Below are 15,746 nucleotides of genomic sequence, written 5' to 3'. Positions count from 1 at the left end.
CCCCCACTGTTTGTCTGACCATGCTTTTGCACTGACGGGAAAGTTGGCGCAAGATGGCGGCGCCTGTTGTTTTCTCCGTTTTGAAATTGCCGTCAGTGATTGTTTACATTCTAAGAATTTCGCGGAATAAAGAGTATTAATAGGTGTCCTCTGTCGTGAAGTTGATATTTGATAATCATACTTAGTGAGAGGACTGTTACTTGTATTGATCCCAAACCGTTGACGAATACCGTGAGGCGAGGTTCATGATGGGTAAGTACCCTTTCACAAATTGTCCATTCTCGCTTCCATTTTATTGTTGATATTTTCGCACCGAGTAATGTTCTTGTGCTGTGTTTATTGGGTCGCATATACTCAACGAATATTTCATAACCTCTAGGCTGATTATTGTTGAACACCACTGATTCCAAAAAAATTAATTGCGTGCAATGATATATCACAATATATTCTATTGGCAGTGTCTCACTCACATCTTGTCTGACATCTCTGTTATAAACTCTGGTTTTCAATTAAAAACCAAATACGTAAAACCGAACATGTAATTATGTTAATGACTAGGGGAGGTTGGGGTAAAATGGACACTTTTGACTTTTTTAAAAATAGTGACGGGTAGAAATGTTGATGAAATTCAATCTTTTTTTTTTCAATACAAAGAACATTTCTTTCCTTTTGTGATGAACTTAAACTGAGCTCTATTGATACATTTGTTTCTGAGTTATGAATAATTTGAGAAAAGTCTAAAGTGTTCATTTTACCCTACCCTCAACAAATGTTGTTATCGAGAAATTTCGAAAGATATTTTTGTTGAAATTTATTTCGATTCCAAAAGGGTTGGAAAAAGAGGAACATTTTCTTGAAAAGTCCTTCACTTCCAAAATGAATGGTCAACGAACCAATATTCCGAGGTCAAGAGATTCTAGTAGAAATATGTTCTTCAGCATAAAATCAATGCTTTTGTTGCTCGTATCGATCTCTCACCCTCTCCTCTTCAATTATAAAACGTATAACATTATAAATCATCCCATCGGATGTACATAATCCTCCGAATAATAAAAATTGTTGAGATACGCAATAATGCTGAATGAATCGATATATTGACACGCGAAATTGTTTCCAAAATTTAGTCAAATCTGCAATTACCTCGATAATGACTGTTGTCTTAAGAAATCTCAAGGTACTTTTACTGAAAATGTATTCAACTCCAGAAGGATTTCAACATTTTCTGCTTTGATCACTCATTTCCAATACGAATAGACAACCAACAAACATGTCAAATTAACACATCGTATCAGAAAACGAATGTTTTCTAAATCTAAATCAATTCTCTTGATGTTCGTTCAATTATAAGTCATAATATTCTCAATTATCCCCTCGTCTGCAATCCTGAAAATTAAATGCCACCTGTAAGAGATGCAATAATGAATGAGTGAATCAATTGGATTCCAGACTCGTCATCAGAGCTGAGCGATTCTCCTGGAGTTAAAAAGCTCCACGATGCACCAGTCCCTGCGTCACCGACTTTCGGTGCCACAAGGGACAGCTCGACGACTTCTGCTAGCTCAGCATCCACATCCTCTCCAGATCGAGTAACGGTTAGTCCTCTATCATTTCCTACTTCCTTCCACAGTGATATTCCCATGCAGATCAAGCAGGAATGCGAAATAACCACGAACGATACGAGAGAGCTCTCGCCAAGACCCATGTCCACCTGCCTTCCCACAACTGCTGATAAAAACAATTTCTCAGTCGATATCCCTCCCTCGACGTTCACCCCCTCCACAGCCGCGGTCCGCGGAAACCCCATGATCCACATAAATCCCTCGATCCTCTGCTCCGATCAAAGGGCGAATTGTCCAGGCCTAGGGACTCCAATGCCCTGCCTCTCCCCCTCTGCATACCCCTACCCCTATTGGGAGCACTCCTCCAGTGAAAGACCTCCCAGTCCCTCTGGCTCCCACTCCAAAAGATCAACAAGACGTAATCGAAATGAAAAAGACGAGACATCAAAAAGGTCGAGGACTCTTGCGACACTTGCAACCAAAGACGATAAACCATATCTGATAAAGAGCATGAAGCATTCAGATTTTTTTGCTAGTGGGAATGACGATGCCACCCCAAGAAGATGCAGGGATGCTAGAGATTGGCTCAATGAGAAAGCTGCCAAGGATCTCACTAGGGAGAAAATTCCACATTTCGTCGATCGTGGCACGTCACCAATAAACTTTGGCAGGAAGAGACTATCCAGAAGGAAGTCCAGGGACGTTGACCTCTCTCCGATCAGGTGCACAGAGCCTGTGAGACGATGCAAGTCAAGTGCAAGCGAGAAGTCGATGGATTAAAACTACCTCGTGGAATTCATTTTATTTGCTAACAGTGTTAACTTAAGTCAGGATAATTAAGTTTGGGGGACGGTCATAGAGATCGTTTACATGCATTAGTCACTATTCCGAAAGGGAATTTCTGAATATTTTTGAAGACGATTCAAAGGCCATCATCTGGAAATGGCTGGAATTTATATTTTCATATAATCGGAATTTATGGAATGTTTGATATGTTAATTGGAGAATGAATTTTTTTATATGCTTGCTGGATATTCTTAATACTAATTTATGAAATTGCTTAATTTCATAAATTGCATAAATTTCATAAATGTCCCTAGAAGGTGGGATGGGTAGTAAGGAATGCATCAACGATGCATGAGGTGTGTTGCATTCTTTAATATCTCGTTGATTAACCCGTAAACATCGAAAACACATTGGGTCGATCATTAAAACTTTCAAGACAGTGGATTCTTGTGACAATCGCAACTGAAGACGATGAACCTGATTTGGTACAGAACATGAAGCATTCAGATTTTTATGCTATTGGGACTGGCGATAACATCCCAAGAAGATGCAAGGATGTTAGAGATTGGCTCAATGGCAAGGTTTACAAGGGTCTCACCAGGAAAAAATTCCACGTTTCGTCGATCGTGGCACGTCACCATTAAACTTTGGTAGAAAGGGACTATCCTGGAGGAAGTCCAGGGACGTTGATCTATCTATCTATTCATCCCCGTCTTTAATATCTCGTTGATTAACCCGTAAACATCGCAATCCCATTGGGTGAATTATCCAACCTTCCGACTCAGTGGACTTTTCTAACAGTTGCAACCAAAGACGATAAACCAGATCTGATAAAGAACATAAAGCATTTAGATTTGTATGCTCCTGGGACCGACAAAAAGGAAAAAATTCCACGTTTCGTCGATCGTGGCACGTCAATAATAAATTTTGGCAGAAAGAGACGATCCCAGAGATCTAGAGACGTTGGTCTATCTCCAATCAGGTGCACAGAACCCTTGAGACGATGCAAATCAAGCGTAAGCGAGAAGCCGATGCATCAGAGCTATCTCACAAACGGTTCTCACGGAACGCACGGAATTCAGTTAAGTCTGGGATGATTAAATTGCTTAAGAACTGTTGTGGAAGCTGTGAAGTTGGAGATGCCGGGAAAACAACGGGGTGTCCAGGCTGTCAGGCTCACGCTGCGCTTGAGGCTATGAATTAATTAGGAGAAATGGGGGAGGGGTAAGCATTGGCTATTAGGAGTGTAACTTCTTGTTTGGGTGATTCATGCTTCACTTGCTCTTGAGACACTTTTTGTGCGGGGAAGTGTTATATCAACACTTATCTTTCGATGTCAAGTCTGCATGCATTTTTCATTATTTCGAAGGGGTTTTTTGGTAATTTGAGGCGAATAATGGAATTGTTATAGACTGGAAAAGACCGAATTGAGAGTTATCTATTTCCAGACTTCATAGTTTAATTGGAAATCGTTATTCGTGTTAATTATTTGAGGAATTTTATAACTTCATTTATTATTATTTCACAGATCCATTTTCTATGATCTTCAGAAAGATGAAACGCAAGATCATAATTTATGTTGATAAAGCAAAATCATTAACGTTTTTCGTTGCATAATTTTCAATAGAAGTCGGTTCCAAAACCATAGATAGTGGTAATGATACAATTAAAACGCGAGGTTTTTCTATTAACATTTACCATATGTGCGTCAACGCATTCATGAAATTGAGATTCAACAATTTCTAGAATTCTTAGATAATTTTTTACACATGAATTAGGGGATGACATTTTGAAGCCATCAATTAATTTAGGAAATTTACGGGAAGGGGGTGCAAAAAATTGTTTTTTTTTAAATTTAGTTTATTTATTTATGTCGAACCAGTACTTTATTTTGTGTAACACTCAATTTTACATGCATTAGTCGTTATTCCGAAAGGGACTTTATAAATGTTTCCCGAGATTATTAAATGCCCATCACCTCGAAATGGCTGAAATTCAGATTCACCAATAATCCGAATTTATAGAATGTTTAATACATTAATCGGGGTGCTGAATTTTTTCATCTGCTGGGTATTCATCCCCTTCTTTGATATTCGGTCGATTAATATTGCACAACCCGTAAAAATCGATAACCCATTGGGTGGATTATCAAAACTTCCAACTCAGTGAAATGTTCAATTAAAGGTAATAAACTGAAACAAATGGGTGTATTCACTTTGATGTGGGCTCGAATGGCAAATAATGATCAAGCACCGAATTTATGAACGTCGAGGGTATCTGGCTGGTGAATTGCCCATTAGAATCGCGATAATTCTTTGCGATTATGCTATTCAAAATTAATACCTGGAAATATTCTCGTAAAATATTAATTGGGAATGGGTCATGAATTATTGCAACTACAACACAATGGCATTTATTGTTATTTATATTGGTCAAGCGGTCATTCAATAGCTACTATTTATTCATATTCTTTACAAGTATGTTTACAATATGTACATGATCAAAGAATCCAGCACATTCGATAATCTTAAAATTTATTATGCATTATTCAATTGAATTTGCTTTTATATAAATTTTACATTATTCTCTCAATGAAATGAATGAAAAAAATTGCGGGTTCATTAGTCGAGGGGAAAAATCCCAATTAAAATAAACACAAACGGTAAAAGGGAAATAATGAAAAATGAAACAAATTGAAAAACATATTTTTCCCTTTATTTGGAGGTCGAATGAATATCAGAAAGAGCACGCAATTACGCTGTACTGCGAATATTTTTTATACAATCATTCATCCGATACTTTGAATTACTCCGGGAAGAATATCATTAGTTAATAAATACAATGTCACTATTGATTGAATTTCCTATACCTTTCTCTCCTCTCACAGAATCAAAATAAAAAGGAAAATAATGAGACACGAGGGAACACAAAAATGAAACAAATTGGTTCATTAGAATGTTAATTTGATATTGTTCTTAAGCACCCATTTTTCATAATCACTCTCACGGTACAAATTAAAAAATAAATTGCATGTGAATTGCCTTTAATGTATAATCCAGCGGCAGTAATTCAGCTATTGTATTATCGGTTAGGATACAATAAAAAAAACAGGCAATTAAAAATCCATTTATTATACATCATTCTCAATTACTTCAAAATGAGTTGACTTTGAAAGATTATGCATTCATTTCTCTCCATTAACATGACGAAAAAAACCCCAGCATAATTACCAATTTTAAAGTTAACTCATTTTACTTTGTCACGTGATCCGAATATTCGATGAGTAAGAGAATATTGAATCAGGTTAACAGTGTTAATCAATTAAAATTAATATTTCATTATGAACAGCCAGTGAAATGGATTTTGTAATTAAATTGGAATGTCACTTGGGTTTAGCAAAATTGTGCCAATTGCAGTAAAAATTATGTATTTCGAGGGTATTTCGTATAATGACCTACCTACACACACAGCATTTGCTAAACCCATTTGTCACGCATTGTAATACACAATTGATGGTGAATAATTAATACGAAATTCAACGAATGTACATGATTGTTACGAAACGATCGCGTAAAAAACAGTTAGTATGCAAGCATCTGTTTTCTTCTGTCATGTTGACAATTGAGTATCGAACAAATTGCTCAACTTATGATTTAATGACTTTGTTTTTTTTCTTCTTCATTGAGGCAAAGAGGTAATCCACACAAAATTTATCCTCACGGAATAAAAGAGATTAATGTAATCAAATTTTCTCCGCATTTATCTACATTTTTGAGAAAACTATCTTGGTTATACACGTATAAAAAAACATGTAAAGATGTTCGATAGGACGTTTTTACGGGGTGAGTTTATAGGGGATTTTATGGATTTATTTATCGGGTATAGGATTTGGATGATTCTCGTACGCATTTTTTTATAGGAATTCTTATAAAAATTGGGACTTGGAAAATTTTCTGAATTTCATAAGGCTAATAATAATAATAAATAAAAAGAATGAGGACTTATGGAATTGTAAAAAATTTTCAAATCCGAAAGAATTTCTAAACGTAAAATGTATGTGGAAATTCTCCAATTATCGTACATGAACTACTCTATACAAATTCCTTATAGAACATCTCTGCATGATTTTTTCAAACGCGTGAGAGCCCTCGGGAGTAAAAAAAAACTGAAACTCGGAGAAAACATTTCGCGATGAATTCTGAGCTAAAAGAGGACGACAAATTCTGAACAATAGGTTGAAAAAGTTTTCTTGAATAATTGAGAAAAATATAAATATTTATTTTATAATAATAATTTATAATAATAATTTTTCTGTAAACAAATGCGCAATAAAACTCCGAAATTTTTCAATAGAATCGGCCACAAACTAATAGAGATTCGTTAGGTTTCTCTCTGAAATTGATTCGCGCTTGTTTCCCCGTATTTCAGCTATATTTTTAGCACTCCCGAGGCCTCTTAAAGCAATCAAATCGATATTCTACTCACACAAACCCGAAATTAATCAATCTCCATTCGTCAATAGACTCACCCACGCACAGGCGCCTCAATATTATTCTGTACACATCAATCATCTCGCAATAGTATAATGAGTGATTCCTAATATTTTACATTGTCATAAAACGCACGCGCCAATCAATTAAGATATACATATTTAGAAATATAGTAGTTTTTCTTTATTATTTGTTCAAGGGCAGTTAAACGTCAATTCATTTCCCCCCAATTTGGCTGGCAAAAATATACCAATCGATAACGCCATTTCTCCGGGAAAAAAAAATTGATTGAAGCATTAAAAAAATTAATCTATCAAGTTTTCTCCTTCACTCATTACTCCTCTTTTCTTCCATCTTCTACATCGATTGCAATTGCCGAACCGTGAGACAAAACTATTAAATTAAACAACTGATGTTGTCCCAGTTGTTCCGGAAATCAGCTCATTTGAAAACAAAACAGAAAAAAAGGGAAAAATAAATCGAATAACAGAGTTAACGTTTTCTTTCTCCCCCTCTCCACTATCGCTGGATGAACGACACAGAACGTAATAAAGTTTGTGCTATTTGCTCCAACATGATTTTTTTTCCCTTTATAATTCTGCCTGGTAAAAGATTTTCTACGATAAACTGTACATTTTATATCTATACATCATTGCCATTTATTTTTAGTTTCTTCATCTTTATTTTTCCTTGCTCAATCTTCATCGCAGAGGAACGAAAACTCCGGGATACACAGACAAGCGACCGATGATTAAATTTATTAAACTCGAGGGAAAAACAAAAAAAAAAATTCCCAAGAATTCAACGGAAAATTGAGATGAAATCTACCGCTCGGGCTTGAACGTGAATCGTGGGTTGGAGGGGAGTTGATAATCGATATAACTCTCATCCCCTCAACTCCTTCGTCGACCTTTTAACGCATTTTCATTGGAAAGTAGTTGGAGCAACTAATTTAACGCCCAATCGGGCGTTACGATAAAGTTTGGTTCTGTTGGTTGTATTAGGTTGGCCTTGATGCCTCGCACATAATGCACGAGTCTCAGTGGTTTTCGATACAGCAGCGAGATTGGCCCCCGGGTTTCTCGCTGCGCCCCCACGACATTCACGTCGATCAACATCAAGTTCAAGTGCTCACTTCAATTTGCCTAGCAACCCTGACCCCTCATCTCTATTGCTGATTTTAGATTGTGTTTTTGTGATCGACAAGTGGACTGGAAACTCATTTAATTGACTGGAATACATGTAAATTGATTGAAACTAGTTGGAATGTATCTGGCAAATGGATTGGAACGACTGGAATGGTCTTGAATTGAGGATATTAGTCCTAATTTGTCGCATAAATGATTTGCATCGAGTTTTTTGAGAGGCGGAGACAGGAAAAAGGCTTCTCCTTTTTTTATGATGAGAAAAAAAAATGCAACGAAAAAACTTGGAAAATTTCATGAGAATGTCTATTGAATATGTATTGAAAAATCATACGGCCAAAATGCATGTTTTTAATAAAAATATACGGGAAAATTGTGTCTCCAACAGAAATTTCATGAAATATGTAAATAAACAGAAAAATTCATGAAATCTGTAAATTTCAGTTGAAATATTATAGGAACATTCGTATAAATCCGGTAAATTCACACGTGATTTGAACCCTCAATCGCACCCAACCGGATAATTGTCTCCAATTATCATTACCATTCGCGATTGAATGATCCCAAAACAATCTATACCTTCGGAAAGCCCAATATTTACGGAATTTAACCGATTTATTCGGTGGTTTAAAGCTAGTTAAAATCGTCCAAACAAGGTGTTTCGAGAGTTTACCCGACATCAACAACCACATAGGCCCACACAATTTACTGAGTAATACCTTACTCCAGTAGTTTGTTATCTCGATTCAGCTCGGAGAAAAAAATTACATTTTTAGGAATATATGTATCACTGATATCCCGGGACATGCCACTGATTTTTGGAAATTTATCATCAATTATTATTGATAATCAAAGATCGCTAGGGACTAAATTCCAGAGTAATATCACAGATTTTCAGGGACACTAATTTTTAGGGATCTGTCACCAAATTTTAGGGATAAAAATCACTGATGATGACAGTCATTCTTGTTAGGGTTCCGTATCATCAACAAATGGCAATAGATTCCTGATAATCAGTGATAATTTTTTGAAAATTCACGATGATGCACGGAAAAAAAATCTACCTGAATTGAGTATAAAATATAATTAATTCAAGTATTCAAGCCCTCTTAAGTGTAATATAAGGGTCAGGCGCCCAGTGTCAGAATATATGGGTCAAAAAGTGGAGGTTAAAAATGAGGGTCAGAATATAAAAGTAAAAAAAGTGGGTGTCAGGCAATGAGGGTCTAAATATAAGTCATATATTATGCTCATTGCCTGACACCCACCTTTTTGACTTATATTCTGACCCTAATTTTTTGATCCTAATATTCTGACCCTCATGACTTCACCCTTACATTCAGGCCCTCAGTTTTTGACTCTAATATTCCGACCCTCATTTATTAACCTCCACTTTTTGACCCTTATATTCTCGCACGTAGTGTCTGACCCTTATATTACACTTGAGAGTACTTGGTACAATCCGGGTTAATACGAAATAATTATTCCCGAATTGAAACAGCCATCTCCCATTCAAGTATAAAATATGCTTGAATCAAGTATATTTTATTCTTGAATCAGGTTTATGCATATGCTTCATTCTGGTGTAAAATATACTCAATTCAAGTATATTTTTTTTCGTGTGTCACTAAACGTTAGTGTCAAAATCACTGAATTCCAGAAAAAATAGATGTATATCCCTAAAAATCGTTGATACATCCCTAAAAATGAAAACTCGTGTTCTCTGTGAAAATCCTCGACCAATTCTCCACCTGTCGATCACAATCTCCCAATCTCCCTTTCCAGCCGGCTCGAAATTCTCCCATTTAAAATCGTATTCACCTAATAACCGTATTTGTACAATTGCAACTCGCTAGGCTGCTCTGCACTAGGCAAATTCCCTTCATGAACTTCGTTCAATCAACGTGATCGATCAGCATCCATCAGCACAAGATGCTAAACAGCCGTGGGGGCACGTGATTGTCAGTGCCACTTTGCCTTTTGCGCAAATATGTCAGCCCGTAGATTCTGGGCAAAACAAATTCCAAGGATCTGAAAAAAATACAAAAACCTTCGTGATCATTTCCATAAGTAACACACCGACTGACATCACCGTTTAGCACTGATGAATGCTAATTCATCGAGTAAACATGAATTTTCTACATTAATCAAACATGAGTCACGACATCTCATGCATAAAAAGCAACAATGAAACGACGATAAAAGTGACAACAGCTATAATTCAACTGGAAAAAATCGTAACGAATAATAGGTACTAATTTTCAATGAACAACTTTCCGCATAAATTTGATATTTCACTGGAGTTAAGCTCTTTTTCCATCCCCGTACCGGATAATAAATACTACCTGTGCGAAGGCCGTGACGACAGCGCTGGTTGCAATCACAAGTAAATTTCTCTCCACCCATTCCTCCCCAGCCTGAATACAACCCTTCTCATGTATCGTCACGTCTGAATTCTGGAAAATAAATATGAGGGAAAAATAACACCTACGACTTACCGGAGTAGTGCAGATGGTTAGAAGGTGGCGTCTGGTGTTAGTTTTTTTTCCTTCCATATATACCTCATTTGAGTTTTTACGTGTTCTCTATTGCGGCTTAGAGAAAAAATTAGTTCTGCAGAACAATTCAGTAGCGAAGTGGTAAAACGGTTTCAGTCAACTTATCTCAGTTGAGTTTTTGAGGAATATTTCCGAAACTAAGGGAGATAGCGCAATTTTTGTAATTACATTTGTTGTAGCACTTAATCGGCTCTACAAAAAAGGTTATAACAAAAATTTTGCTATCTTCCTTAGATTCCGAGATATTTATTGAAGACTGGTCAATAGTCAAAATTGACTTGTGACATTCCGAGATATTTATTGAAAATTGGTCAATAATCGAAATTGACTTGTACCGTTTTACCACTTCGCTACTGAATTATATTTTTTTTGTCAGTGTATGAGAAAATTTAAGTTAAAAATTTTCGTCTGAATTTTGCGTGTCAAATCCTGGAAATTTTTATCGTGTTTAATTTCCACTGAAATTTCAGGAAATATTGTCATTGAAGAGTCAGATATCCCATTAATTTTCGGTTGAAATGATCTGAAAATCAATAAAAAACTTGATTTTTCTGTTAAATTATTCCGTAAAAATTCAGAAAAATCCGGAAAACTCAGGGAACAATTGAAAATTCATGTCATTCTGTGGCTGAATATTCATGTTTCATTCAAAATTCAATCAAATTGTGAAATTTTCATCTCACTTCCACTGAAAACTCATGAATTTTCTTGAATTCTCTCTAAAACTTGAAATTTTATAGTCCTTTTTCCCCGAAATTCGATTCAATGTCACTCTCATGAGAATTACTATCATATTTTCCATGAAATTTTAAAAAATTTCTAACAATGTACATAAATATCATGTAATTTTGTCGTCGTTAAAAATTTCATTTCATTTCAAGAGTAATTTTCTAACAGTGTTTGACGACTGTCGTCAGTCCTCAGGTGTCAGGTGTTAGTTTTGTCAAGGTAAATTCTATGAGAAAGACCCCTAAACAATGTGATTTGTGTACGTGAGCATATCCCTATCGCTTCCGTCATTCACGAGGGAAATCCTGCCCCCGCAAACCTCAATAATTTATGACCCCCTACGATTACACCCCATTACTCGGGAAAAAAATCCCTATTATTGGATTGCGTGACGGTTAAGCATGAATGCAGTTTGCACGACCAAGCTTTTTAGGCTCTGCAGCTTGTTGAGTCTTACTAAACAATAAACATCCGAAAACCCCGGCATTTCAATCGTAATAACGGAAACATTATCGGCTTTTATAGCCTAACCAGTGGGACGAGATGAGGGGGTAGAGAGTGAATAAAACCTACCCTGGGACTCACGTGAAATGTATGTGTTATTATGTATTTTCTCTCTCTGTCCAACCACTGGATCCATTACAGTAATACCCCGTATCGTTTTTACTGAGTTTTATCAGGGTGTTAAACTTACCTTTTGCGAGAAAGTGGAGAGAAATTAATTTTTTAATGCACGATGCGATTTACTATGCATTACAATCTACACACTAATGTACAACAAATTATAATTCCACTGTGTTTATAAGAATGAGGCCTGGGGTTTTTTTCAAACAATTTTCCAGACATTGATCTGTGGGTGAGTGGGGCAAAATGGACACTTGACATTTTTTTCCATGTTTATAATTCAGAAAGAAATTTAATAATTCACTGAGAAAAAAACATTTTTGAGAAGTACGAACAAAATATCTTACAGTGAGAAATAAAAAACTTTCAAGAGATTTTGTACTTGTCACAAAGACGAGGGTAATTTGTTTATGACAAGAAAGTGATTTTTCAAACCAAGTCTAGTTGAATTAACTCATTCAATAGTTTTTCTGTCTCAAATCCAAAATATTTTAATGCAAAAGCTACTTGATTTGTTCCGAGAATGCGCTTTCTTGTTGTGCACCACTTGCCCTTCATTATTCGGACAAGTGGAAAATCCCTTACAGAAAGTTATCTTTTCTCAGTGGAAGATATTCTTTTCTGGATAATTCTCTTAAGAATTGCGTTTGTCAACGAATTATTTATTAATGAGCAATATTTCTAATGTTTATAAGTTAAAAAATAACCATTTGAGGCCAAAGCTTAAGATTCTTGAATTAACAAAAAAAAACATGTGTTCCCTATTCTGCACTTGTCCGAAAGACGAGAATAATTTGTTTATGATAAGAAAGTGAATCGAATGAAATTGGTTTTAAGGCTCTATCTCTCATAGTTTCCAAGATAATCGCGAAAAACGAAATCGCAAAAAAAAATAATTTAATTCATTTTTATAGGGTGTAGGAAGAGGAAAAACGCAATTCGGAGCCGTCCAATTGCCTATAGGGAACCCAAATAGGGTTGTAAGGCTCTATCTCTCATAGTTTCCGAGATAATCACGAAAAACGAAATCGCAAAAAAAAGTAATTTAATTTATCTTGTATAGGGGGGAGGAAGTGGAAAAACGCAATTCTGAGCCTTCCATTTGCTTATAAGGAACCCAAATGTCCTCAGGAATCGAATGGAATAGGTTTTAAGGCTCTACCTCTCATAGTTTCCGAGATAATCACGAAAAACGAAATCGCAAAAAAAAAGTAATTTAATTTATCTTGTATAGGGTGGAGGAAGTGGAAAAACGCAATTCTGAGCCTTCCATTTGCTTATAAGGAACCCAAATGTCCTCAGGAATCGAATGGAAAAGGTTTTAAGGCTCTACCTCTCATAGTTTCCGAGATAATCGCAAAAAACGAAATCGCCAAAGAAAATTAATTTAATTTATCTTGTATAGGGTGGAGGAAGTGGAAAAACGCAATTCTGAGCCGTCCATCTGCCTACAGAGAACCCAAATTTCCTCAGGAATCGAATGGATTAGGTTTTAAGGCTCCATCTCTCATAGATTAAAAAATCAAAGATGACGATAAAATCATAGATGATTTAACATATTCTTTTCTTGATAATTCTCTTAAGAATTTTGTTTTTCAACGAATTATTTATTAACAAGTAATATTTCTAATGTTTACGAATTAAATATTAAACACTTGAGGCCAAAGCTTAAGATTCGTGAATTAAAAAAAAATATGCGTGTTCCCTATTCTGTTCCTACGGTCGTCACGCAGGGGAAAGGTTGCACTTTCCATTGAAGAAAATCACTCCACTTCATAAAAAAGTTAATGAGTCATTAATATTTGAAGAAACGTCACAAGTGCCTGTTTTGCCCCACTCGTCCCTGCCACAATGCAAATGTCATAACTGTCTGTCTATTGATTAAGTGAATACATCAATGTTCGTTCGTACTGGCACTTGAAATTGCAATCAGAAATATTCTGTTATTTCAAACCCCGAAAAATTGATAATTATTACATTTGTGTGGAAAATCGTAATGGAGAGGCCTCGGGGTAAAATAAATAATTGAAATGTAGGGAAAACTTGGCGCAATGAATTCTCAGTCAACGAAAAAATTGTTCATTTTCCATAAACTCGATGGAACAAGTTGAAAACGATCTGAAGACCATAAAAAATTTTTAAAAATATTCTAAAGTGCGAGGTGGTTGACAGATGCGTTGTCATCTTGCTTGGAGGCTCCCTCTGCCGTAGGGGCATTAAAGATGGCGGTGCTGCCACCTTGAATTTTCAAACATTTTTCAAAACGATTTATCCTCCTCAGATGACCGTCAAATCGCTTCCTCCAGTTTTTAAGAACGGAACAAATTTGTTAAGCCATTTTTCAAATTTTTCCATCCTCTTTTACCCGAGAATTCATGGCGCAATGCTTTCCCTCATTTCAGCAGTTTTTTTCACCCCCGTAAACCCTCACAGTAACTTGCAGCCTCCGAATATAAACATTTAAACATTTGGGCATTTTTTGACGGTTCAATAAACAACAATAGAGTGGTGCTTACATACATGCTGAAACTTTGGTCACAATGGACAATATTATTTGCAATGCAAAATTCACGACATTCGCCGATATCGCCGAGGGAAAACTGTACCTGTAGGACCATTGTGCTGACTATAGTACCAGCAACTGGCACTAGGTTCAATTCTAGCCACTCCTCACCCGCCCTCAGGCAACCCCTTTCAAATATACTCCTCTCTGCTGGCTGCATTTCCCAAGGAAATAAGGAGAAGTGATTTAGATGAGGGGTGTAGTGGAGAAATATGATTCACCCAACGTTTGACATTATGGCGATAATAGTCAGGATATTATGGTCGTAAGTTTGGCCGACTCGGAGGAATAAAGTTACTCAATGGGAAATTTTAAATGGCAAACAATCAATGGGGAGATCAGGCATTACTTCCGGAATGTCATATCATTTCAGCTCTCTTTATTATTACGGCTGTCTGGGTTCGAGGGGAGTCGGTATCTTTTGAGATTCCAATATTATTTGAATGTCTCTTTTGTGCGCAATTATTTTTAAATTGGGTTTTTCAGCTTGGAAGTCGTGACATTGCGTCGTATTCAAGGAATATGTCGAAATCGTCAATTTTTTATGGAATGGGATTTGAAAAATGAAAAATTCCGGGTTCACTTCCTGAAGATTTTTATTCAGTGACAGTTTCGATGAATTTTTAAGACATTTCGACATTAGGAATTCAGAATTTGATGAAAAAACAACGGAAATTGGCCATTTTAGCGTAATTATTCGATGAATAATGTAAAGAAACATAAGAATTCAAGTGAATATATTCTCGAATATTCAATTACTTGAAAATTTTGCATAATTTCGTACTGAATATTGTTGTTTCTAGCCAAAATTAAAGTGAGCTAGGGAATTTTCATTTTCCTGCTACTACAAAAATTTCAAACTCCATTGGAATTTCAGTGAAATTCGATATTTTTAGATTTTTTCCCCTGAATAGAATTAAATGTTGATCAAATTTCATTTTTTTTACCATTATGTGTCATCAAAAAATGCAGTGGTTATCTTTATAAAAAATATTGCCCCTAGACAGGCCATCAATTTTGATTCAAAGTATGCTTTATTAAATATTTTTGTACGAGTTATTATTCACAAGTTATTTTACCGGCTCGCCTTGATTACTAATATGATTTATCTTCTTTAATTAACTTAATGCATTTTCCCAGCTTCGATAGTTTCCCAAGCAGCAACTTGTAAGACATTATAATCACCTTCTCATGAAATTTCCCATTTAACTTCCCTTATCCGCGCCTCGTATCTCCCAAGCAATTACACCCAGCCCGAAATCTTCAGAATAAGGAGTCAGACGGGGGGGGGG

General features: G+C 35.9%; 2 protein-coding genes across 3 annotated transcripts in view; one reads left to right on the top strand and one right to left on the bottom strand.

Moving 5' to 3' along the window:
* Positions 1-167: 167 nt before the first annotated feature.
* On the top strand, positions 168-3,175 carry LOC107041442. Its single transcript, XM_015262017.1, has 2 exons — positions 168-252; positions 1,447-3,175. The coding sequence occupies exons 1-2, from the start codon at positions 246-248 to the stop codon at positions 2,337-2,339; spliced, it is 900 nt and encodes a 299-aa protein (XP_015117503.1). The 5' UTR covers positions 168-245; the 3' UTR covers positions 2,340-3,175.
* Positions 3,176-9,409: 6,234 nt separating this feature from the next.
* Positions 9,410-15,746, bottom strand: part of LOC107041443 (tetraspanin-5) — a 107,664-nt gene continuing 101,327 nt past the window's right edge. Inside the window, exons 8-10 of one of the 2 annotated variants that reach the window (XM_015262021.1) lie at positions 14,498-14,608; positions 10,326-10,436; positions 9,410-10,011 (exon numbers count right to left, since the gene is read on the bottom strand). In XM_015262021.1, the coding sequence (XP_015117507.1) occupies positions 9,943-10,011; positions 10,326-10,436; positions 14,498-14,608 (291 nt within the window). In that variant the 3' untranslated portion in view covers positions 9,410-9,942. The remainder of the gene's footprint in view (positions 10,012-10,325; positions 10,437-14,497; positions 14,609-15,746) is intronic. The other variant, XM_015262018.1, reaches the window with a different exon arrangement.

Source organism: Diachasma alloeum, unplaced genomic scaffold, assembly GCF_001412515.2.
Source record: "Diachasma alloeum isolate Michigan unplaced genomic scaffold, Dall2.0 Dall_scaffold_00365, whole genome shotgun sequence".
Lineage (NCBI taxonomy): Eukaryota > Metazoa > Arthropoda > Insecta > Hymenoptera > Braconidae > Diachasma > Diachasma alloeum.
This window is presented reverse-complemented; position numbering and strand designations above follow the sequence as displayed.